The sequence below is a fragment of the Pleurodeles waltl genome, chromosome 1_2 (genome assembly GCF_031143425.1).
Source record: "Pleurodeles waltl isolate 20211129_DDA chromosome 1_2, aPleWal1.hap1.20221129, whole genome shotgun sequence".
Lineage (NCBI taxonomy): Eukaryota > Metazoa > Chordata > Amphibia > Caudata > Salamandridae > Pleurodeles > Pleurodeles waltl.
Genome location: NC_090437.1, coordinates 300,360,997 through 300,387,146, shown reverse-complemented (window position 1 = coordinate 300,387,146; position 26,150 = coordinate 300,360,997). Strand labels below are relative to the sequence as shown.

The window sequence follows — 26,150 nt, the reverse complement described above, 5'->3', positions numbered from 1 at the left end:
AAGATTAGTGATGACAACCATACTGTATTTTGGGGAGTAGTGTAATTTTAACCACTGCCATCCTTTGGGAGTGCAAAGTGTTAACAACTGGGCTAAGAAGTGTGTGCTTTTAGTTGTGATGTATTTAGATTGTGCTTACTACACTTATGCTGCGTGTAACGCAAATTTTAAATAATGAATTACAATTCACAGTGCTTTCTGTCAGAGGCTGTAAACTACTAGCACTAAAAATACACCTCACTTTTGTCCACTGCACCAACCACGATTTAATTCTGTGGCTCCCTTGTCACACAGAGATCACTGCAGTGCATTAACTAATGGAGTTTTAATGTGCTATAGTGAATTCCCCAATGAGTAACAACCACTTTATTTATTTTTCATTTACGCTGCATGTTACTTTATATGTAGGTACCGGACGGTTATGGACCAAAAAAAACGAAAGAATTCTTTTTGAGCCACACCTTTGAACCCGCCCCCACTAATGAAGCATCACCGTTCCCATAGTTTTTAGTGCACTTGTACAGCTGCTTGTCTCGAGCTCCTTTCTCAAATGCTGGAACCCAGTAGTTACCTAAGAGCCAGGACGTCTTTACATAACCTGTCGGTTTGAGACAGGGACCTGTCGGCAGGGGAGGCCCCGCCCCGCATCCCCGCCCCTCACGGGTGTATACTAGAGACCGCGAGGAGGACAGGATCTGCCAGACTGCAGCATCCCGCGGCCGGCACCCCTCTGAAGTGAAGCGGCCTTTAGTTACCCCAGGCACCTGGGTGCCGGACACCTGCCCGCGTTCTCCATCCCCGAGATCGGGCCGGGCAGCCTGGACTCCGGAGACATAAAGTGCCAGCGCGGACTAGGTAAGTGCAAGAAGCGACCCTTTGCCCAATCGCACATTTTCGCACACCTGTTACTTCTCGGATTCCCCTCCCCACCGCCCCCAGCAATTGGAGGGCGTCTGTAGCTAATTATCTCGAAAACATTTCTTCAGTGATGGTTAGCAAGCAACCGATCGCGATTTAAAAACGTAAATAGTAAATAATGTGTTAAATATTTATACAAGTGACCACGTGGCGTTTTCTAGAAGTGCTAAGCGCACAACCCCATCAAATTACTTAAAACACAGATTTGCCTGCCGGGAATATATTTTAATTATAATGTTATACTCATTGGAATATATTTGGCACATCATTATGCGTCTTATCCGACACCCCCCATAATTTGATTTTATATATAATGTACTATGTGCTTTAGATAAAACAAACATTTTATTAAGTCGTAATGGTTAAAGAAACGTTTCAGCTTGCGGGTAGCCTAGGTCACCGGAAGTCGGGTGCCAAATCTCGTCCACTTTGGCCCGTGATTTTGCAGAAAACTATTACAAGCGCAACAAATCAGGCCGGAGAACTGCCCCACGTTATAAAGAATATAAAACCAATCTCTCAGCTGAAACAATTTTTATTAAGTTTTAAAATTGTGCTTTTTTGTGGTTTTACATACCCAGGACAAAGTTATTTGCGACATCCGCAAGATTTGCATTCAGACTAAAAATGTGTAGTTTACAACTAACACAAATTTCAAATAAGGAGCATACAATCGCAGAATAAACACAATGATATTTTAAATATCCGGATTCTTCACAGAGTTTCTTTTATAATTAATAAAGAAAGCAAGAGGATTTCAACTTAGTTCTTGCTACTGTTTGTTGTTTGGAGTGAGAATTACACAGGACGAGTTTAAACTCCAGACTTACTCCTCAGTGGAGTGGATGGGCTAGCAGGAATTCTTTCATCTTTTTCTCAAGGTAGTTTATGAGGTTGTTGCAGAACCCGAGAAGGATTGCCCTATTAATATATTGTTTATTGCATTTCAAGATTTCAACAGCATTTCCTTTTTCTATGAATTTCTCTTTTTACCTAGGCCGTTTACATTTTGTGCTGGAGTATTCTAGAATTCTGGGGCTATATTATCAAACTTACCCCAGGGTTCTAACGGGTGAGGGTACGTGTTTTCTGCACCCTTGGAGCACTTTGGTATTACAGAATGAGGCGCAGATGCTTGCTCCCCCCAATACAGATCGTGTGCATATGAAGTACTGGCGTGTTAGAAACCAGGTGTTTCCTCATTTGCATGGGACGTAACCCCTGTGCAATAGGTGCAGAGGCAAGGAAACTGCCTGGATTTGTTCTAACTATGCACAACAAAGTAATGGTGCTCAGTCCTTGCACACTCGAGAGTGCCTCTTGGAAGATGGAAAAAGAGTCCTTTGAAGCCCCACCCGCACTCCCGCAGTCAGACAGGCACACGCTGCACCTGTTTGCAAGGGGATCTTTGCTCCCCTTTTAATGGCAGGCCAGTTGTCACCTGCACAATGAAAGCTGGATCAGGAGTTTTAAATAGTATGTCCCCTTTTCACTAATGCGACGTCCTGCTAGCAGGTGCAAGCAAGTGTGTGGCTGCACAGAGGTCAGAGCATTCGTTGTCAAAGGGTGCTCTGACCAGGTCTGCAATACAGTGAAGATCAGGGCAGCGTGTCCTATCTGTGATATCCACCCTGGTCTAGGGCTTTGTAAGTGATGCATGCAGTTTTAAGAATGCCATCATCTGTGTATCAGAAGCCAGTTTTTTTTATTTTTAAAACTGGTGAGATGTAATGGGATGTTGCATTTTTTATTTTATTTTATTTTTTAGGTCTGTATTATTAGACAATTCATGCGCTGCCTGTTGCGAGACATATTGCAGGCTTACCAAGAACATACAGGGGCTTGGACACCGTCTGTTGCTTACTCTTGGTTGGCTTTCCTATCTCCCACATTTGCTTAATTCCTATTCACTGGCTGGCTTTGTCCATCTTGTGCCTGACACCCCTTGAGCATTTCCAATTTACTTGTGTTCTATTTTTTTTACCTTAAACATTCTGTGAGCCTGCATGTGTTTACTAGCTGACTATTTGTGTGCTTCTCTTCCCCCGCTGTGCTCACTCTTTGCTTCTACTCCTGACCATTCGCCCTTCCCTCTCCTCGCCAACCTGTACTACTAATCTGGATCCTGCTGTTTTCTTATCTGTGTGCTTCTGCCCCATCCTCTTCATATTGCTGTCTTGCCCATTGCTTCTAATCCCCACCCCTACCCTCCGTGTTGCTTCTCTAGAACCATGCCCTCCTTCTCTCTCATCTGTTGTTTTCTCCTCTCTATCCACCCTTTTATGAGGCTTCCACCCCTAAGTATTGCTTCACCCTCACCCCAGCCCTCTGTGGTGCGTCCCACCACAGCCATCTCTGTTGCTTGCCCCCCACTGGCTCTTAAAAAATCAAATATAATGCTTGCCTAATTTTGTAGCCATGCTCAAGTGGTGCACGTACTTACAAAAATATGCAACTGCTACATCACAGTGCCTTTAAAAAAAAAGTTTATTTCCTTTTCAGCGTGGAAAGTGCTGTACAGCATGGCTGATAGCCATTGGCACAGCGAATAGGTCCCAAAAATAAGATCAATTGGCTTTGCCAATGCTTGTTTCTAAAAAGTGTTTAAACAGGAGCATGAATTAGGATACAGGGGCGAATCCGATACACCTGGATATACAATACTAAATATTTGCCTCCATTGTTGTTTAAATCATTGTAATTTTTTAACTTTTAGTTGCATGTAATATTTATCACAAGTATATTCAAACAACTTAGATGAAATATGCCATTCCTAGCAGGCCATGTCCCAGAAATCTGGATGTGGAAGGGCCATGGGCAGAATGGGGGGATTCCCTTAGCATGTTCTGCTGTGTACGGGGAAACAAATTGTATCCAATTAGTTGTACGCAGACTTCTACACATTCTTGACAAAATTCTATTGTAGGACTTGATGTTTGGATTTTGATTGAGGGATATTTCCCCTGACTCGAACTGTGGCTCGGTCCACATTGCTCAAGCTCCGGTTTTCTTAACAGGCCTTATGCAGAGATTTTTTTTTTTTTTTTACGTCCATGCAGGGGACTGGTCCAATGTTTACCCATGAGGGCAGAGGCAGGCCTCAAGTAGTGGGGTGGGAAATTCGTCAAGTTTGATTTCACGTAATAATGTAACATTTTGGGATAATGCACATCCGTTGTCTTGCACTATATTTTAGAGCAAATGCACCCTTACTTCAATTTTTGATACAAGCACGCTTTTCGCGGAACCAAACACCATGAAAAACCAAAGTGAGGTGAGCAAATGCAGCTTGTTTTCTTGCCATTTCCGTTATTCCTCTGCATTTTCAGGAACATTCCTACCGTGGACTATGTGTAATTACAACCCGGGAATTTATTCTTTCCCGATATTGTGCAATATATGCCTGCATAAATTGGATTTGGCTGGGCTAGCCTCAAGCAAGCACTGGCGCTCCCAGGTCAGAGGCATCAGCAGAGCGAAGGCCTTTCATTCAGAGCCTACACGAGTGCATGCCTGTCATGAGCTGTGCTGCCTTGTAACTGGATGACTGCACCCACAGTTGCTCCATTACACAGCAGCTCACCTCCCTCTAGCAAGAGTGAGTAGGAGCAGAGGTGGGGGCTACCTATGTTACTCACTTGTGCAAATTACACCAGCCTGTGCAGTGGGTGTACTACGCACTTAATATCCTGGACACAGCTTTCAACTCCGGATTTTTAGCCTATAGATCATTGCAGGTGTGTTATATTTGATTATTTCAGTGCTAGCAAATAAAGACTACAGTGACCATAACACCGCAGCTTGTCACATAGGAGGCGAGAACTGGAAAACAGTGCTTAATTTGAGCCGGTGGTTGCAGGTGGGGCCCACCAGCACTCATTTTTAGGGGCTGACACTTATGTTTCCTCACCAGACTTTGAGCCACAGCAAGAGGGAGAAAAACACACCTAGGGCAAAAAAAGGGGGAAGAGGAAGATAGTAAATGAGTGACAAAGGGAGAAAACCAGAACCTGCAAGAGTGAGACGGGTGGGCAGGAAGTGTCTGGTAGTGGATTAAGGAGGAATGAGATGGAATCAAGACTACGTAGCTTTGGTGTTAGGCACTCCTACATTGAACCGTGCCAGCTGCTGGCTTCTGAGCAAACCCTCGGACCATGCTGCATATTCTCTACATAATAAACACTGCTGGACGGAATACCGGCGATGACATGGACTGCGGTGGCCACCCTAGCATACCTTGTGCCTTAGCAGTTTGCCTATTTTTTTGGTGGTGCTCTGCAAAGGAATAGGTGTGGGAATCTTGATTTTTGATGTTGCAGTGAGTACAATGGAGAATTAGTGATATCACCGTGAGGGAATGGGCATCAGTGCATTGATATCACTGTAGAATGGGAATCTTCATTCTAATGCGAGTAACAAGTAGCAGCATCAGGGGATGAGACGGGATGCTTGTAGCACTGTGAGGAGAGTCTTGTGTCACAAGCTTTTACTTGAGAGCATAGGTTTGACAATCGTAGAAGCATGAAATAGCTCAAAATGTATCTTGTGTTCTGTATCTCTCTGAAGCACCTTGAGCAACTGATATATCCTGGCAGTTGTGGGTAGTCATAGCTCTCAAATCAAGACAACCTCACCCCCATCAGAAATCCTAATGTAGAATTTTATTGTTTTGTGCCTCAGGTGCAGTATCAGAAACAATCAGCCGGAACAGGGATAGTGCACAGGTGAGGGGAAGAACGGGGAGTAGACAGATACAGGACAGAGAGGAAAATTAGTAAAATGGGAAGAAGAAATAGACAGAAATTTAAAGCGAATATGGAGATACAGAAAAAGGGAATGGAAAAAGAAAACTAGAACGGGGAGCCGAAGATAGGTGTAAAAGTAAGAGAACTTAGAGAGGTACGAGGGAAAGAAGAAATAGAAGTAGGAACAAATTAAACAGTGGGTAGAAGTGGAATAAGGAAAAGAACGCAGTGAGGAGATACAAAGGAGAATGGAAAGATCTTGAAGAGAGATTAAGGAGAACAGTGTGAGGTAGTGGTGGTGTGAAACCACAGAATAGAAAGACAGAGGATCGAATTTTCAGATGGAAGGGGAACAGATAGAGAGAAGAGAGGATCAAGCTCAAAATGTGGAAGGTAGCAACAAGCAAGAGACTGGCAATTAAGGGTGGGCAGAATGTTTCAGTTCACCCATGGAATTGGCAGCATTTGGCAATTCTGGCGACGTGTAAGTAGGATACTGCCCCAATCCAGATTTTGCCTTACTTTGGCTTTGGACAAGTTGCTAATGTAAGTGGACAGAGGGATGTCAGTCGGTTCTGCTTCTGCTTGACCTTTCGGCTGCCTTTGATATAGTGGACCATCAAATTCTCCTGTTGAAACTGCAGTCAGTTGGTTTAGGGGAGCAGCTTTGAATTGGATGAAGTCCTTTCTCTTGGGCAGGTATCGGGCTGTATGTTTACCTCACTATTAATCTGAATTCAAACATCAATCACAGGGAGTACCGCAGGGCTCTGCTCCCAGCCCCAACCTGTTTAATATCTATCTGAGGCCACTCATTATCCTGTTAAAGAAGCATGGATTCAAAGTGAATGAGCCAATGACATCCAGCTAATTTTGTCCTGTAATAAAGATTTGAAGGAGGTACTGGTGGCCTTTCAGAATGGTATGCTGGATATCTCCGGATGGATGAATGCAAACTCATCAAAATTTAAATGGAACAAAACTGAATTCCTATGCTGTTCGGCAAGTAAGACCCTTATAAATCTCCCTCATAATTTTTAGCCGCTCCGATCTGGAGATGAGTTGGCTCAGTTAGAATCAGTCCGTAATCTGGGGGTTATCTTTGAAAACATACGATCTCTGGAGAACCAAGTTACAAAGACAGCTGGCACATGTTTCTCACTTCTGCATAGTCTTAGGAAGGTATCACCACTACTCAGGAGTCTAGTCAAACCTCTTATAGCGCAGGTGAATAGTCTATTGCAATTCTTTGTTATTGGGGGGCATCTGAATATCTGCTTAATAGATTGCTTAGAGGCGAGGTGGCAAACTTGCCTTAAATAGATCTCGTAGATCAACGGCATCCAGTGCCTTGAGGGAGCTACATTGTTTGCAGCTGAGACAGAGGATCCTGTTCAAGGCTATGTGTATTGTGTTCAAAGCATTACATGGATCTGGCTCATTGCCCACAAGATGGAAACTAAAAAGATGCACCCCTAGACGACATTTGTGTTCTAGCATGATAAACTTAGTCTGTGTTAGGAAGGTGCAGAAGGTAAAACAGGGTGGTCGGGCCTTTTCAGTCAAAGCAGCACAAATCTGGAATAAGCTTGCACGATCACCCAGTTCCATAAAGGAACTGCGACGTTTTCAGAAATCCCTGAAAACTTGGTTGTTCCCAAAATAAGTTTCTGTGCATAGTGGGCATTTCTATATACTAGTTAGCGCCGGAATACTGTCGCTCTCTATAAATGTTATATATTATTAATAATAATTCTGTGTTACTCTTGTAACACGGAGTTCCGACCAAGGGGAAATGTGGAAGTGGAAGTGATCACAGGGAAGAGTTGATGGCTGGATCTCTACAAAAAAGGGTGTACATATATAGGAAGAATGGGAAAGAATAGGGAAAAGTTAAGCAATAAAGGGTACAGATGAGGATGAATGAAAGGGACAATAGAGGTGCAGGAGAAAACAGCCATTGACGCGGATCTTTAATAAATATTAAATATAGTGATCGGACAATTTCTATAGCTTGTCCTAAACCAGAAATAGCTAAATTAATATATTCATTTTCAGGCTAGTTTCCCTCCTATGACAGGCAGAACCTTCAATAGTGAAAATAGGTTTTGCGGCTTGTTGCTACAGCAACATGTTATTACGGGCCAGATGTATCAAAGGTTTTTACCCATTCTGTGTCTATGGGAAACAGTGTTTTGTACATATGGCCCTACATTTCTACATGTTTCACCTTTAAATAGCATGCACTCTACATTGTGCGCTATAGGTCCTAATTGGGTGACTTATTAATATTTTAAAATATGTTTTTCCCCTTTAAAAGAGTTATTTTTAAAGGTTAGACTTCAGATCTAAACTGTAGAAGTCTGGGAACATGAGTAGACCAGAAGCCATGTTTCCATGTCATATTGCTGGTTGGCACAATGAGTGCTGCAGTCCACAGGGGTCATTTAACTTTTCATTCCATATGTTTTATTTTGTACATCATCTTCTACAGCCTTATAGGAGAGTTAGATATGCCAGTCAGGGGTTAGCCAATTTTATACATGTTTTAGGGGATCAAAGCACGTACAGTGGGCACTGGACAGCATTGCCCCAGTGTGCAGTCTAAACAACAGCAATACAATTCAGCAAACAATATGGGTGGTCACTAAATAACCAGCATTTTCTCACAGTAGGGAAAAAGAAGCAATATATATATTTTGTTGCAGCGTTAGTCACTTCACTAGAGTTAATGGTCCCCTTCAGCCGATGCTTAGTATAACTAGCCCTTTCAAAAGAGATAACAATGGTGACCTATGATGTATGTGTTGCCACTTGAGGGACTAAGGTCAAGGCTTATCTGCAACTGGAAACAAAATCTTAAAAACTTAATTGCAGTTTACACAGGGTGCACAGAATTATTCCTTGTAATTATATCATTTTTTAAACAAGTTCATATTCACATCACACAGTTTGCAAAGGTGTTGTTTTAAGAGATCACCTAGCAAGAATCTCAAACATGTGGAATCTCTTTTTAAGGTCCCATATCTTGAGTCTCAAAGTACTTTCTTGAGAGACATGTATATGATGAACATGAAATATACTGTATTATACTGCAGTGCTAATAGAAAGAGGTCCTGTATTATTGCTGCCTAATTTGCCCTCACTTGGTGTATAATGTAGTAAACATTGCTGCAAAATGTTGTCTTCTACTGCTGCATAATTCCAGTGACCATGGTTATATTTTTACACCTAGAGTCAAATAAAATTACCAAATCAGAAACTAGGTAGATGAGTCCTGTATTGAGGGCATTAGGATAGGCTGTGCTTTAATTTTCAGCTTTTGTACGTGTGACTTAAATTTGAGGTTACTATATGGCTTTGTCGCCCAGGACAGTGTCACTCATTCCTCTGTTTTTTTGTTTTTGTTTTAATAACATGCATTCTATGAGTTTGATCCTGGTTCACGTCAGCTGCTCCATCTAAACTAAAACACGAGAAAAGAATGATTTGTCAAAAAAAAAGCCAGGGCAGGAGAATTTCATCTGGGGATATGGAATCCTCCTTTAATCCGCTTAATTGACAGTCTAATCCATGGTTGACGGCATCCCCCCAAGTATGGCCCATGTCTGCCTTGGTGCATTTGCTTTGCCTAACCCTAGAGCTTTCAGGCAAAATGCAGGTAGTGTGTTGTGGGGAGACGTGACAAGAGGAATCCCTGTATGCGCTAACACATTTACAGTTTCTAAATGACAAAATAACGGATGGACTGCCAGTAAAAGTCTTCACTATGGCTATCAATTGGAGCTGCGTAGTCATTCATGTTTTTTCCCTACTGCGCGATGCTGATCATACACTGGATGTCAGTCTTGGTCCTGCTCCAATAGGAGCTGTCCTGCACAAAGCAGGCCGCACTCTTCTGAACGGAAAACTATGGCACAACAGGCACCCAATCTAAATCTGGACGTACCTGTTGTGTTTTACTGTGTCACATTAAAACAAAAGGTAGCAGGTGGAATTGTCTTTGTGTAGTTAATATAATCTAAACTTTTATTTATGTTGGTGAGGGTTATTCTGTATTCCATTCTCAGACTGGAGGCCCAGAAGTTTAACAGACTTCTGCTGCAATTTCTTCTTCATGTACCCATGGCTAATAATAAAGACAAGTCCTCAGAATGGACCCATATGATAAATAAAATGTTATTAAAATGTCCCGCAGCTGCCTGGATGAACCCAAAGCTTCCATATACCATTGTACGCCTGTGAATTATCTGCACTTCACCTAATTATCAAAACCCACCTCCACATAATCCAATGAACACAATGGTCCTAAGTGAGAAAAGAAAATGGGATAAGGACTTATTAGGAAGTCTGGAAGCATCAGTCTATGTTTCACGACATTATAAACATTTTGCCATAAATTATAATTATTGTGAAATCAAATAAATAAAATCCTAGCATACAAAGTCATAGTACGTCTAGTGGCATAAAAGGGGACCTGTTCTGGTGAAAGAACCTACTACCTACATCTGAGGCTTTCACAGCTGTTGAACTCTGTTGGGCCAGTCCTATGCAGTCTTGGGAAATCATGTCAACTGGGAAACCCTTGTAACGGGTGTTGCCTGTTGTCCCTGGATCCTCAAGTACCAGATGATCCTGCGAAATCACTGAATGCTCAAAATCTCCTCTTAAGGTTTCCCTTACCAAACAGAGCACGCTGAAGCTCTCTGTTGGCAAAAAGGCCTATTGTCAGCTTACAGTGTGCTTAGAGCCCACCTATTGCTTACCAAAGGTTGATCTTACCTTCATTGTCATTTGCTTTCTTTCATTCGTTAACTTGGGTAGGCTTTCCTTCCACTTTTTGTGTACGTCCGTCCCGTTGAGCATGGACGCATCTCTTGTCCGTTTCCACTGCTTTCTTCTCAAGCACTATTTTTTCTTTTAGGTTAAGCACTCAATGAGATTGCATATGTATTCCAACTGTCTCCCTCATGGTCTTTCCTCCTCAGGCTGCACTATGTGTTGCTGTCTGTTGCTTGTGTACTCCCCCCCCCCCCCCCCAGTCCCCCTCCTGTTGCTCTGCCCCTCGTGTACTTCACCCCCTGTGTTGCTTTCTTACTCCTGTGCTTCTCCACCACCTGTTCCAAACTGCTTTCTTATATCCACTGCTTCTCCTCCACACCTCTGCCCACCATGTCACTTCTTAGCACTCGTGGCCTCCATATTGCTTCCGCCCTCTTTTGTCGTAGTTGGACTCTTGCTGTAGGCAAGACTGCTGGTTTAAGGATGACAGGACTTATGTTTGTAGGTGACTATGCCAGTCCTACAGCAAGTCGCAAATGTCGTCCCAACCCTTCCGGCTCACAAGCAGTGCCTAATCAAAAACTCCAACAGTAAAAGGTGATTTGTGGCAGCCTTTACGCATGGACTCAAAAGTGTGACATCTCAGGGAATGTCATGGTTAAACGGATATTCCCCATTTCTTACATTAACAATATGTCTCAATCAAACACAGGCAATGAAGAAGATGCAGTAAAGTTTCAATAGGTTTTATTTAGCAAAACTGCATTCTGCAATAAGTTGCATGGGCTGCAATGATTAGGATAATGAACAGTGCAAGAAACAGAATGGTAAACACAAGAGTCAATGACATAAAGTATGAGATATGTCCTAATACCCTACCATAGTGAGCCTAACCTCAAACCTAAAAGAGAGCTAGATATGTTAAACTTAATCTGCCAATGCCATGTCCATGAGACGAGCCCCCAAACCTCATTACCTTGGAGTGAGGTCTCTAGCTCAGACTCCGTAGGGACATGAAGACTGGGTCAGCATCAAGGAGACATGCAGCATCGATAGCAGCGATGGCATCTGGTCGGAATACATCTGACTATCTGTTTAATTGAGGAATATTTATACACATCTACTTGGACCCCTGACATAGATTTGTTCCCAAACAATAGATAAGAAGGCATGCTTGGGACTGTAATTAATATAAGCAATTCCCTCGAAAGCAGTGAAGAGGGAAAGTACCCAAAGTGAACACCTACAGTTTGTCTATCTTTGTTGCTTGATATTGACGCCTTAGCGCGGTGGCGCCGATAACACAAACTAAAACATGGGCCTAACTAAAAACAAGGCAGCCATCTTAAAAGATTTAATTAAATAAATGTGCTAAAATAGAGCAAGCTAAGTAGGGTAAAAATCACTGGGTGACGGGGGCACGAGTCTGCAAACCAAAGGCTAAGCTAACTCCTGTATCCCATTAAAACAAACTAGGATTCACTTCACTTTGGCTAAGCCAGTAATTCTCAAAGATGAGACTGACTTTGCCAAGGCTTGTTAGACTTTGATACCCAGTGGTTGGTCATTACAAAAAGTCAAGGTTTACTCTTGCAGGGTGTGAGTGGTTGAATACTTATTTACAGTTAAGCTTAAAATGACACATAATTATAATGTTCCACAGTGTAATTAGAAGTAAAATACTTTATTTCCAAATAAAGTTTTACTAATGTGATAAACATGCCTTTCCTTAGCTATACTATAAATTATTTTTTACCATCAGCACTGTTGGCATCCTTACTGTCCTATGCACATAGGGGGATCCAGTGTATGTATGTGTGTGTGTGTGTGTCTGTGCACATGAATGGATCCCACTGGTATCTGCTACCCTGCTCCATCGTTATGCAAAATACATGTACCATAAATTCCACACCGATGTATACGAATGACTTGCACTTAGGATGGCAATCTGAGTTAGCGCACAGAAATGGAACTTTATATGAGTGGGTCGATAGGCCTTCATTCCAGTGCCACTGATAATAAGGTGTGGTCACAACTACTGATTCACAAATAATGGTATGCTGCTACCACCGCTGTACATGCTAAATTCATGACAGAGATGATATTTCACTGTCAGACAAATAAAGGTAAGGTTGGAGCTCTCCTGAGATCCAGGACAGGTCGAGGCTTAGGCCTCCAGATAAACGCTAGATTAGCTTGAGGCTGTTGTCAGAATTAAAAAAAAAAACAGGATACTAGATACTCGCAGATGGGCACTCAGGACAGGGAACATGACTGTACGCCATGCAGGAGATATCCCTATTCCAACAGTTACCTTAGGCAGAATCTTAATGAAATGATCTATTTAGGTGCTATTTTGATTGTCAAGGTCAGCCCCTTACAAACTTGTAGCCATTCTTTCACCCCTTATGTTGTGATATCTTGAACACAGTAAAATAAAATGTATTGGGACTTCTTTACTGTCCCCACACAAGGGACTGTCGGCTTTTGAGGCACCTGCACTCCACTAACACACAATTTGACCACACCAACCTCCTTTCTTGGGTATTCTTGATTTGTGACATGTAGGGTTGTGGACCAAACACTTCCTGAAAGAACTTGCAGTGTGGAATGTACTTCACCTGCTGGAGATTATCCATCATGAAAGAATGTTCTTTCTCCTGCTGCAGCTTTCTAATATCTCCCCTGTCCAGTCTCTTAATAAGCATTGTAGAGCAGTTTAGGAATTTTCGGCAGCTGCCTGTGTTCTGACAATGCCACTCGTCTACTAGGAGTTTTATGAGTGTTCTCTTTCCAGTGCATAGTGAATTCAAGCACTATTAAATCTATCTACTGTTGAGACATAGCCATATCACTCACGAGTGGTTCTGTTGGCAATCTCTTGAAGAGCAAAATAAGTGAATTAACAATTTTTCTTACAGTCCAGGTAAGTTTACACCTTTTGTGAACTCCAATAATTGGCACAATATGTCTAAATACCACCAATTTTAACTTTGAGAATTGTTTTAACATGATCTAGAGTTTTTAGTTCCATGATGTCTCACATATCTGTGTTGATGCTAGAGGCTGTTGTGGCCTTACTGATTTATATACAGGTTTGCGACACAGGTTTTTCAAAATGAAGGCCTCCGAGTATTGTCTGACCTCCTCAAGCTGTTTGTTCCATTTTTAAATGAGATAACCGCACTTTCTGTCATGGTTTTCTCTCAAGATGAAAATATTTGATTCATTGCTGTTAATTTTCATATTGTTCCCTCCATGTTAGTGGTACACCCCAGGCAAATGGGCTTTCAGCACATTTTCATTTCTTACCAGACTGGTAGTTTGATGGGCATACAGGGCCAGTGGGACTTCAAGCTCCTTGATCTTTGGGGTGTTTTTGGAGACCTACAAGATTACTGGCTACATATTGTTCAGTAAGAGTGTGAACAGTAAGGCTGCCAGCAGGCATCCTTGTCATACCCTTTCTGGTGCCTTAAACAGAGAGTTCCATTACACTTGTTGATTCAGTATCACCTTGGAGTTGTACCTGTAGTCAGAACCTTTAATAGAGAGAAGTCTACATACCCAGCACTTTTAATTTCCCTCTCTGTCTATCTGAACAAATGCTGATGAGAAATCTAAAAATGCCACAAAAGAGGTATCTTTTCTGTTGTACTGAACTTGTGCTCTACACGTAGCGGAGTGGGTATCTGGCCCACATCGTCAAAAGATCACCCAGAACTAGCCTTCGACTAGAAACAAGTCATTGCTCTCATATGTTCAGGACTGGACTTCTTTTATGATTATATGGTGGAGGTTTTATAGTCAATATCAATTAAACTGCTTGGTTGCTAAAATGTGGCATCTGTTAGGGATCTTTTATCATAAATCGGTGTGATGGTAATTATTCACAATGATTTTAGAAAAGTCCGGGTTTATCCAAACAGGATAAAACATTGTGTAGTAGGGCGGCCAACAATTTCCTTTGTGTCTTAAATATGCCTAGGGTCGCTGGTGTCACATGTGGCATGGGGTACTTGGCAACACAGTAGTAGTCACCTATCAGGATATTCTTTGAAAGATGAGCAGCCATTATAAGGATTAGCCGGTAACAGGACAGGAAAACAAGTGAAAAGCCAATTTGGCTGGGTAAGGACAAGTCCTATAACATATTTGCCTCTGCGAGGCATTTTTCTGGAACTTTTGTATAACTGTGATCATAATTCTTATTTCAATAGATTTTTAACATGGAAAAGCCGGTAACATTTCCGTTAATCACCCAATAAAAATGTGGGAGTGCCATCTGAAAGACTTGTAGACCTGGTTCATATTCAGTCACAAGACAGGCCAGTTGTACAATAATTAGTAGTGCAGCCAAATGTTATTGGCACACCTGAAAGGAGGACTGGTCAGTGGCAGAATTAGCCATCAGTAAGTCTTGCAGCTTAAAGGGCAATAGAGTTAGGGTGGTATCAGTCACATGTCTAGAAGCCGACTCCCCATCATTGCTGTGTCACATGCAGTGTAACTCCCAAATTATTGGGTTCACACCTGGTAGATAGCCCAATCCTCCACAGGGAACTGCAACCTTTTTGAAGAAGTTAAAAACGAGTGGGTTTTTCCAGTCACAGCTCACGGGGGCTATAGGTACAGGCGGCGCACGGGGTGAGGGGGAGATTATTAAAATAAGATAAATACATTTTAGAAAAACTTGCCGCCGCCGCTCCTCCGTCTCCTCAGGATGCGGCCAATCCTGACACCGCTTAAAGCAGCATCAGTATTGGCTGGGAGCACCCAGCCAGGGCACTCCCAGGCAGACTGGGAGCCTGTGCCTTCTCTATCCAGCCTGGCAACAAAGTGCCGAGATGCATAGAGCGCACTGCGCATGTGTGTTTGGCCGGCCCGAGATAGCCGGCCAAACACACATGCGCTCAGAGAGGAGCCAACAGTGCTCTCCATCCTTAATGCCCCACCCCTTTAACAATGAAAGGATAATAAACTTAGTTTATTTTAGTTTATTATCCTTTCATTGTTAAAGGATTTGCAGCGCTTGCTGCTGGTGGGGGTGAAGAGGCAACGCTCCTCCGCTATAGCAGAGGAGCCGCCACTGGGTTTTTCTCACCCATCCCCGCCCAATTATGCCCTCCATGCAAGTATTATTATAGGTGTCCGATAAAACTGTCAGAGAATTAATTATCTGCAGGTGATAGAACAGAGCCCCACTCAGTCACTGAATACAATGCAAACACGCAAGTATTCGTTTTATACACTATTGATCTACACATTGTGTGAATAAGAAGGATCGTTAATATTACGAGTAGCGCAGAAAGTAATAAACACACTAAGGCAAAGATTAGATAATTCCTAATCACTTTTAATCACCCGTCAGTAATCAATTAGTCTGATCCCTGCCTAGGCTACAATGAGCTGTCTAATAGTGCAGTTGTATTAGTTTATTTGTATATACCAAGACATGTAACGCTTAACCACATACCTCTTAAGCCATCGACCAGAACTCAGAATTCAACATTTCAGCCTCCCTCAAGCAACTAACAGTATTCTATCTCCACCGAAACACCAGTATGTATTATACCTTTATTAAACATATTGCTTTGTAGAACAAGGTGGCGTCAGTTTGTGCTGGTCTTCTGCTTTGCTGCACAGGATAGTGAATAATACTCTTGTCCAAATTATAGGAAGTGTGCAGAAGCTTGCTGCTGCTATATTTTCTTCCTTCAAGATGAAGCTTGCAAGGTAATCTCCCGACGTACCCACATTTCAGTTGCTGTGTTTATTAAAGTGCTTCAGAAAATGGCAAATTTTCCCTCTTTGCCCTGTTACAGTGAGACTCCGAAAAAGATGACAGTCAAATACATAGGTAATTAGTTCCATGCACAATTGTAATTGCTCCTGTTAGAAATACTGCATAGGACAGCCCACTGTTTGAGAAGAACCTGGGTATAAAGTGCATATAAGGTAACGCGAGGCTCCACCCAACAAGAAACTTCTTAAATATACAATTAAATGAGCCCTCGACTCAATAATCAATCACAATATACTACTGTAGCGAACACACATAAATCGCATTATGAATATAATATGTATTTTATGTTTCAATTTAATGTGCATTGCCAAAAGAAAAATGGAGGTGCAAAACAGCACAAGTCTCAGTGCAGTGATAGAGCTACAAAAGAAATGTAGAAAAAAAAATCAACTAGTCAAAACATATTGACCTGAAATATAAGAAATCCAAATAAGTGGCAACAGTAATTTGGCCAGGGACCTGATCAATCAGTGAACATAAGTCCAAAGTAATATTAGTGCCACTTATGAAGAGTTGATGTTTCTACTTATGTGAGAACATCATAGAGTTATCATCAACACAAAATCATCTGAGACAAATGATTCCTGATGGTTTGACGTTGATGGCTCTAAGGCTAAACTTGTTATGCAACAATCGCCCCATATATACAAAAGGCTGAACAAAGAAGACGCTTCGGTATCTTAACAGAGATAAATTAGAAGCTATAGAAGGAATAAAAATTGGGTTTTCTAGCTTATTGATTGTTAATGGAGATGAAGGTGGAATCAAAGACAGCAATAGCATGTTTTTTTAATGCTTCTGGTCAATGGCACATGGAAATTTAACAGCCTTGATCTCCATATCTCAGAACGAGCCTGGATTCATAATATGGTTCTCCTTTGTGTCAGTAATACAAGTAACCTAACTTTAGAAGAATGCCAATTAGATAATTCAGCAATAAAAGTCTTTACACTATTCAGTTTAACAAGTGTTTTAAAATTCATCTTACGCAGTCATTGATGGGATCCCTAGTACCATAATTAAAACGCTTTCTATCCACTGGTGTGCGGGGGATGAATTGTATTATTACTCTTTGTTCAGATAGCCAGATCTGGTCATTTTCCTCTGTATTTTTTGGTGATACAGTTCAAACAGCCCATAAGATGAGAGAATAGAGTAATCCAGATTCTTGCAGGCTATTTTGTTTACTGGACTGTGCAGTGGACATCTTTGCTTGTATCTAATATGAATGACCTGAGAATTGGTAAGAATAAAAAAAAACTTTGTTTGCAAGGGAGCAGATTGGTTTCACATTGGTCCACATGCCTTCGTAATGTGTTTTCCTGCAACAAAGTCCACGTTGCAACTGCTTCATGGACTTTCACTGAGTAGTCCCTCCTATGCCAAACACTGCCCGACTTAGGCACATCTTGAGGATTATTATACTTCTTTAAAGTAGGTTCAATTCTCTAATTGTGTAGGTGTTCCGTTGGACCTCCTGGGCTCAATGTCTGGGAAAGGTCTACTTTTATGATGGTCTCAATCAGCGGTTCATATTTGTGCCTCAGTATATTTTGTTATTTCTGTCAAACCTACTGATTGGTTTGCCTGTGGTGGGTAGATACTTTCTGCAAGACAATCTTCTGTTAACAAGTCTTGTATGCAGATGGCCTTGTTGTAATGTCCAAGACAGGAATAGGGAGATAAAGGTGGACAGCTTATCTAGCTATTAGAAAGTAAATACATTAACAGACACGGGCTTGTCCCTTGCAACAAATGCACTAGCATTCAGTTCACTAACAGTTTATTGGAAGAAACTCAGCATTGTGTTGTGAGCGACAGCACACTGTGTGTGGTAAGTGCTTTGAATAAGTTCATCCAGGTGTACGGTGACCTCTTGCTATATCTTCTGACTAAGCACACGCAAAGTATCCACTGTAGTCCTACATGGCTGCTGGCTGCCTATTCCATAATCTAGAAACCCCATTTAAACATAAAATCGAGAGCAAGTGCTGGAATGTTGCATTATCACTTCCAAAAGGCATAATAAATGAAAATCTTTGTTCAGTTCCAAGTAAGGTTTATGCTCGCTTGATATGGAAGCTGAAGCATTGTTAATGAAATGCAGAAAGCTGTTCAACCATCTTTTATCTTATATTGGAAAAACCTATATATCCCAGATGGAGGTCTGCCAAGGTGGCAGAGACCCCTCTCTCTCTCCCCCCAGCAACAGACCGCCCGCTCAATTTGATCATTTCTGATAAAAATTCTCCTGCTCACATGATGGAAGATGTTTCATCATAAATTGGTGCTTAAAGGATCGTCATGTCATGGCAACCCATGCTGCCTTATTTTTTGTTTCTTAGTAACAATCCCCCAAAATGTGGTTGTGTTTTTGAGGGAAAAAAATGATGAAGATCCCGATGCCTAGAGCATGTCTTTTTATTTTTTTCTCTGCCTTGATCCACCATGCCTTGCTAGCACACATGGGCACAAATAATCTGCATTGGGACCCCTTGCTGTAAATATGGTGGGTGTTCCAGTGCGCCAAAGCTGCTGGGATGCTGACAAAGACTGCCAGCGAGGACTCTGCTGCTGGTCAGTCAATGGCATTATCCCAATAAATGTATTGGGGGACCCATGAGTTTGTTGGATATAAATGCTGCCGATTTTGTGGCAGAGCTTCTTCCCCACCAGTCTTTAAATGACCCCTTTGTCTGGTGCATTAGAAATACAGAATGATAAATAGCAAGAAGTAAATGAGCAGACTGTGATTAATATTAGAGAAAGTGAGATGTTACCTGATGCTACCTGTTGCAAGAGGCCCACAGAGTAATGTAGGGCTAAAAAAAAACAAATATACTTGTTTAAGCTTTTCACAGGCACACCTAAATATTTCAGGTTTAACCTTGATTTTAATCTGCCCCTCAAAGACAAACGCGCTCAATGGATTCATTTACCACAGTTTCAAGAAAATATGTTTACCTTTTATATCAGTAAAAGGGATTTGCTTTAAATACACAAAGCGGACTGGCTAGAGATGCAGATGCACAGGTTATTGCATATTAATGAATTTCATTACATGCTGAATCTGATTTGCAAAGAAACCTTAAGAATTATATAGGAGGGTCAAAGGGGCGAAGAACAAGTAATGCAAACGGTGATATGGTGAAGAACATAATAGAGGTGACTCATAAAAAACAGCATTCAAAACAATACAGACCATAACATCCTTAAATGCATTGATTCTGTTGTGATATGCTGATGTAAGAGTATGTTTCAACCCTCAAATCCATATATTATGGACACAATCATAAGCACAAGAACAATGAGTGACAGGTGACCATTAACATAACCACTAAAACTTTACCATCAACAAAGAAAAAGGATGGGATCAAGAGCTTTCAGAAGGATCTCCCTTTGCACAGTGGGTGGGAAAGGTTTCTTCTGCCTCTGGGACATTGGGCTGTTTGAAGAGCTGTGCTGTCCTGATGTGACTGGCAGAAATCATGGCAACTAGTGTCAGAAGTGAGCCTTCTGAACACTCGTCGTCATCTTCATTCATCGTTAATGACAAATCCACAACTCGCTCTTTTTGTCCGGGTGAAGAGCCTGTCACATTGTTGACTTAAGACTCGAAGCATCAACGCTCTAATACATTCTGGGAGGGCTAACTCGCTAGTCCTTCCTCCTGAGACTGCGCTGGCCATTAGAAAAATCTCTTATTTACAACACTGCTAACAAGATGCCAAACTCTTCTCTGTTTTAAGCAGAACAGAGTACATTATTTTCATGTGTTGATGATATATTTTGACTATGTTATATAGTATCACTGAACGAATCATCTCCTTCGGATAGCTAGTTGCGTGTGTTTTCTTCTAAAATGCTGATCCACCTTGCTTCACTCGAGCACTGCACCGGTTTACACCATCATGTTTTTCGTAGTACCAGCTATTTTTTTTGTATTCAATGTATGTGTGTTACCAACATGAATACAATTTAATACAAAATATTGTTCCTATTGTTCTCTCTTTTTGTATTATGGTGGCTTACCTCTGATTGGGCTTCCAGTCTTTAGGGTCTTATAATGTCCCTACTTGTAATTGCTATTAGTAATCTAACTATTTAATTCTATCCTGAATAAGTGATTGTTTTTGCTTGACATATAGCTCAAGGCAAGTATAAAAGAGCCTAATAATGGAAAAAACACAGTGGGAGTAGAAAACAACTTGTGGTTGCACACAAAGTATCCCTGAGTGACAGTTAAAGATAAGAAAACATTTTCATAAGACCACAGATCAAGTGTGAGAAAATCACACCCACCAGAAGCTAGTTTCCAGGAAATGGAGGTGTGATTGTGTCCTGTGACATGCTGTGGTACCTCTGCTACGGCACACGTGGGACTGTCTTGTTTATTTTGACATCATTTTCAAAGGGTTTTAGGCGTTTGACATTTGTGAAGTGGTAGACTAAGTATTGTGCAAAATACAAACTGATCGTTTTTTGACAATTCATTTGAATGCAGAAAGGCTAGTGGTGGAAGTAAAATGGTAAATGGTTTCTTGATGAAAGGTGAGGCTTTTTTTTACCAGAAATTACGCGAAATATCCATAACCTTTTCAGAATTTTTAATTTCCAGACTTGGTTAATTTCGTTTGGTACCAAAAATTATAGACTACATTTTATGAGAGGAACCGTAGGAGGCAAGCGGTTACTCCTCTGAAACTCCCTCCACGGCACTGTACCACTTTGTTATGGATTATCTCAGAAAATCGAAAGGTTTGAATCACCGTGAGGTGTGTGTAGAGAGGACCAAGATACAGGAAGTTCAAGTGATAACTCGCCTACCAGAAACTAAGTTCTGGGTTAGTTGTCCCAGCTGCTAGTATCGAAATAAACCAACGAAAGCCATGCCATACACGAACATAACAATAACTAACATTTCCTATATTGTTCACTTGTGGAAACAGGAGAAGAAGTTCTTGTTTATTCAGAGGCTCAGCAAGCATCATAGTGTTTGTAAAGTTCCAAAGAGCAGATTCAATTGCAAAAGAAATACCTAGGTGACCAATGTAAACAGGAATATCCAGAGTAATAACGCAAAATGTCAGCACCCCGTCCCCACAGAATGGGATGAAGGGCCCCTGATCTTCCCTTATTTTACAGATATTTGTTGGCTTTCAGCTAAATAGGGGGCCCCCTGGTAGGTTGAACCCGGCCTCACGGTCAAGTGAATGGAGAGAAACCACCAGCGCACAACTAGATTTACTTGCACTGATCACTGGGCCATGCAACAGATCGTTTACAGCAGCTTAAGAATTGCGGCAGCTGCAGGCAACATGTGAACCAAAATATGTTAACATACCACAGAGTGGCAAAAAACCTCAGACCATAGTGTGGAGTTTGGTATAAAATATTAATTTTCTAATAAAAACTTGGAAAAAGGACATATTTAGGGATATTCTCAGGGCGTTTAAGCAGTCTATTTTGTATTGTGAGCTACTTAAAATTAAGACCAAGGGCTTTATTTAGAGTTTTTAATACACAAGGGGGTGTTTCCCCCACCACAGCTCACAGAAAAAACAAAAGTTGGCACCTTAATCCAAGATTTGAGAGCATGCGCAATCTTTGGCGGCTTTCGTGTACAATGTGAAGCTACTTGAGTTTTGTTATGTTGCGATGCTGCAGTGATCCCTCCAGTCTAGGCAAAAAGGTTTAATGTGAGCGAGTGTGGAAAGAGAGCAGCTAGATAGGTCCTGGTGATCCATAGTATGGTGAGAGAATTTATGTGAGAGGAGAGTTCTAAGACGTCAAGTGACTCCACAAAGGTTGTGTTCCTGGTTTTGGTGGAAGCATACCCTGGGAGATTGAAATCCATTAGCTAGGCAGTAATGTGGCTAGCTAATGGATTTCTGGGTTAGATACAAGATCTTTGGATATCCCAGTGAAAATATATATGTATTGAAATCAGTAGATAACAAGATGGTTTGAAACTGAGATCAGTAAGCAGGTTACAGCATATATGACCATAATCAACTTTGTTATGCTTGTAATAATACTATTTGCTACCAACTGATGTCACCAAAGGTCTAACATCCACCTTTATTTTTTTCAATAGGAGTACCTACCGTCAGTCATGTCGGAGGTGCCGGAACACACCACAATACCTATGTCGGAACCAAGTACAAATGGCTTTCATGTGAAGAAAATGTCCATTAATGGCCAACAGAAAGGTGTCAAAGGAAGCACAGTCTCCTTTCATAACATCTGCTACAGGGTGAAAATGAAAAGTGGCCTCATATGTCGCCCAAAGATTGTTGAAAAAACTATACTGACCGAAATCAAGTAAGTATCTAATACTTCTTTATTGGTTACTTTAGGATTGCGGGGCCTGTGAAGAGAAAGCGAGAAAGAGCTGAGTGTAAAAGATGTTTCGTGATGTTGGGTAGTCTGGCTATTTGCGTGGCTACATGACCAACTTTGCTAAAATTCCTGAACAACTTACACATTTTTGTAACATGTTTTTTGTGCATCAGTGAATGAATGCAAAGAATATGCTTGCTTCACTTGTGGGATAAGTAATATTTATTGTTATATTTAAATTCAAAGATTTGTTTTTCGGGTTGAATAGTTAGAGGACCTTAACAGGTATAAAGATTATCCGGGGATGAATAATAAGTGTCATGCTTGCAAGATTCTGTAGATTTGTTCTAAAGGCCATGATCCTTCTTCAGTCTATTCTTAACTGTGTCTTACCACAATCAGAGAGTCGGGGAGAGAGGAAAGACTAACAACCCATACTTTCTCCCCAGAGACAGAACCGTATAAACAGGAAGTATGGGGTATTTGTGTGGGAACCACTGGCAACAACTTTTACCTTGGACCCTTTTGTCTCAGATTTTGAGGTTTATTTTGCGTGCTGCTTAAAGCTATGTGGTAGGGGAAATTTGCTTTACGGACTAGGTGGTCTCACACACTATATAGTGTCTTGCGTCATCATATGACCACCTAGCCCCATTCAGGTAGGACAATGCCACCTGGACGGACTCAACCTCACCAGTTAAAGAACTCAGAGGGAGTGCAGAGATTAATGTTATCTGGACAGATGTGGGATCCAGTGTGCTAGGGAAATTATAAAAACACCTAGTCAGCCACCTGTGTAATAGTACACCTTTATTTGTGGTGACTGCTGGTGAGATTAAGAACAAATGATGGGACACCTATATCAGAGTAATGACTCGAAGGGTCACCTATCTATTTATTCTTAACTATGCACATTCAGTGGCAGACCAGTGTGGTAGCCAGCCTTGATAAAATACCGGTTCATGCTCTTTTACCCCAGGCCTACTGCTTCTTTATTGTTCAGAAAATATCCCTGTTCTTAGGTTCTCTGCTTTGCAGGAAGCAAATGCGACCTGGTCACATCTAGAATAAAGATGCAGACAACCAGAAAGTTCTGAAAAAAGCAGTTTGTGAGGCTAGGGTATGTACACAATTCAGTTCGCTTCTCCCTAGGCATTGCCTCTTTCCTACACTTCAGCCATCACTGTGATTTCAGCTAGTCTTGGCAGTCAAAAGTGGGAGTTGGTGAAGCCAAAGTTTTTGCTGGGTAATTGAAACGTTCACATTAGAGAAGCTGGGAGAAGATACTCTGAAAACAAGGTGGCACAATAAGGCTGTTTCCATGAAGGTCAAGACATCATGAGTTTGATAAAAAGGCTCCATGTGTATTTTCAGCATAGCACGGTATCACGCAGTTGGCAGGGCAGGTACTGTGGTGTTTTGACCCTGAGTTTGAGGGGAGCTGGAAACCTTCCAAAGGACACAGGATGCTCTGGGTGCAGCAGAGGTTGTGCTCAGGATGGGAGCTATCATGGGAGATGGGTGCCGAGTAGCCTTGCAGCGCATAAACCCTGCATGTTAATCATGACCCATAGTTCCTCCCTAACTTCATCAGTTAAGCTGCTAGACACACTTTAGCCTTACTCCCTACAAAATGCACACTGCCTGCCCACCAGCCCCTTCTCTTTAAGGGTTGAGCCAGTTGACATTAGAACCACACATCTCATTCTGTGAAGCGGGACAACCATTCACCTTTTGCGGTACATACTCTGCTCCCTCAATCCTTCCCTCGTGATGCCACACTTTTGTGTCACCTTAGAAACTGCCAGAAGCATCAACACAGGAACCCATTAGGTGGACAATCTGACTTTGTAGGATTTATCCTCCACCTCTTGTAGTCACCGCCAGTGCTGCCCATGTTAGAACGTGATTCCAGAACAAATGGGGCAGAAAGTTGAGCAGGCGGCCAAAGGCCATAGGCTCTTCTGCCCACCCCGTAGCTCAATGCTCTGCCTGCTCTGCTAAAAAAGGTAAGCTTTGATGAAGGGAAGTCATGCTGCTCAGGCACTGCTGGTAGGATCGGCGAGAGAATACAGCAGCCAAAACCTTGATTACCTACTCTCATACCATTGCATTTGCTTATTGCTCGAAAGCATCCTCTGCTGCCAGATTTCCCGATGTTCGATTCTCTTTTCCAGTTGCACATCCTCCAGGGTACTCGCCTTTTCTCATATCCTCACATTCGTCACTGCGTCTTTTCTTCTCGCGTTTTTCATATTTCGACTCCTAAAGATTCTTCTCCCCATCATGACTCTCTTTATTCCCCTCTGTCTTTCTGCTTCTGCCATCTATTTCACCTTCTCAGCTTATGCCAGATTCCACATGATCTACCTTTTCTATTTTATCTTTCCCTGTTTCCACCTCCTCATCTAATTCCTCATGTTTCTCCTCAATATATTTTGAGACAGAATATTGTCTTAATGTAAGTTGCAAATGTTTAATGGGGTTTAACCTTGCATGGATCAAACATAATAATACTTACAACATCTAATTGTTAACACTATTCAAAACAATGTTTTGGATGTTTACTGCCTAACCGATGTCGCAAACTAGTATTCTTTGAGAAAAGAAAATAGTAAAGAGTACAAATTCAAATAACTGAGTTTTGTAGTGTTATTATTTCCACACATTTTCCTTCACGAATAAAAGTTTTTTTCTGATGCATAATCCTACATGCTAAAATCAGATGGAAGATGTGGCTGAAAAAGGGTCTGGAAAATAGGAAAAATGGTTATGCCATAAGATTGGTAACCACACTGTATTCATACAATTTTTGCTCTTTGACTCATAGCGATACCTCATTCATTAATGTATCAAAGATGTACTGTGCCATAGAAGAGGCAATTAAATTAATGACCACCGCAGCCCCTCTAACCGACGCCCACTCCCCAAACCACCTTCACTATGAGCAGATAATGTTATTAACTGGAGGCCTGGTAAGTGACTCTGGTAAGAATGATAGGCAAACTCGTAGGGCTGGACTCGAAACTAAAAGCTGCCCTCAAATTATTTTACTAGGCAGCCTGCAGATTCCACCAATAGGTTATTTTTATGTCATAATCTGTTTATGGGGATTTTGCATTTTCAAACGTGGCATCAAGAAACCCAGTAGACTTTTTCAGTGTGCTCTCTCCCAATATCCTCCCCGCTGTACCCAATATCTCATCACCACATTCTTAGGATATCTAAACCTCCGTAAAACGACTGAACATCCTTCAGTGCTTATGCATTAGTTCCAATCACTAAGCCCATTCGCCGAAACGTCCTTTCGCACCCAGCACTAGTAGTCAGGCGAGGCCTGTCCCCTGAAAATGTTAAACAAAATAGGGAAACTGCATTTTTTAGTGCGAATTTTCATTTTTTTAGCCAAAGAACGAAATGTTTTGCAAGCAAAGGATTTCAAAATATGACCGTGTCTAATGCTTAATTTGAGCCGGTGGGCACACTTATATGTCTGTATCTTACATTTCCGGAAGAACAAAGAAAGCGGAAAGACGAGGAAGAGAAAGGCGTAAAAG

The 26,150-nt window shown here is 41.6% G+C and overlaps 1 protein-coding gene across 1 annotated transcript in view; it reads left to right on the top strand.

Annotated features, from left to right (window-relative positions):
* Positions 1 to 683: 683 nt before the first annotated feature.
* LOC138299846 (broad substrate specificity ATP-binding cassette transporter ABCG2-like) overlaps positions 684 to 26,150 on the top strand; it is a 322,474-nt gene continuing 297,007 nt past the window's right edge. Inside the window, exons 1-2 of the mRNA XM_069238476.1 lie at positions 684 to 855; positions 22,349 to 22,575. Coding sequence (XP_069094577.1) covers positions 22,367 to 22,575 — 209 coding nt within the window. The 5' untranslated portion in view covers positions 684 to 855; positions 22,349 to 22,366. The remainder of the gene's footprint in view (positions 856 to 22,348; positions 22,576 to 26,150) is intronic.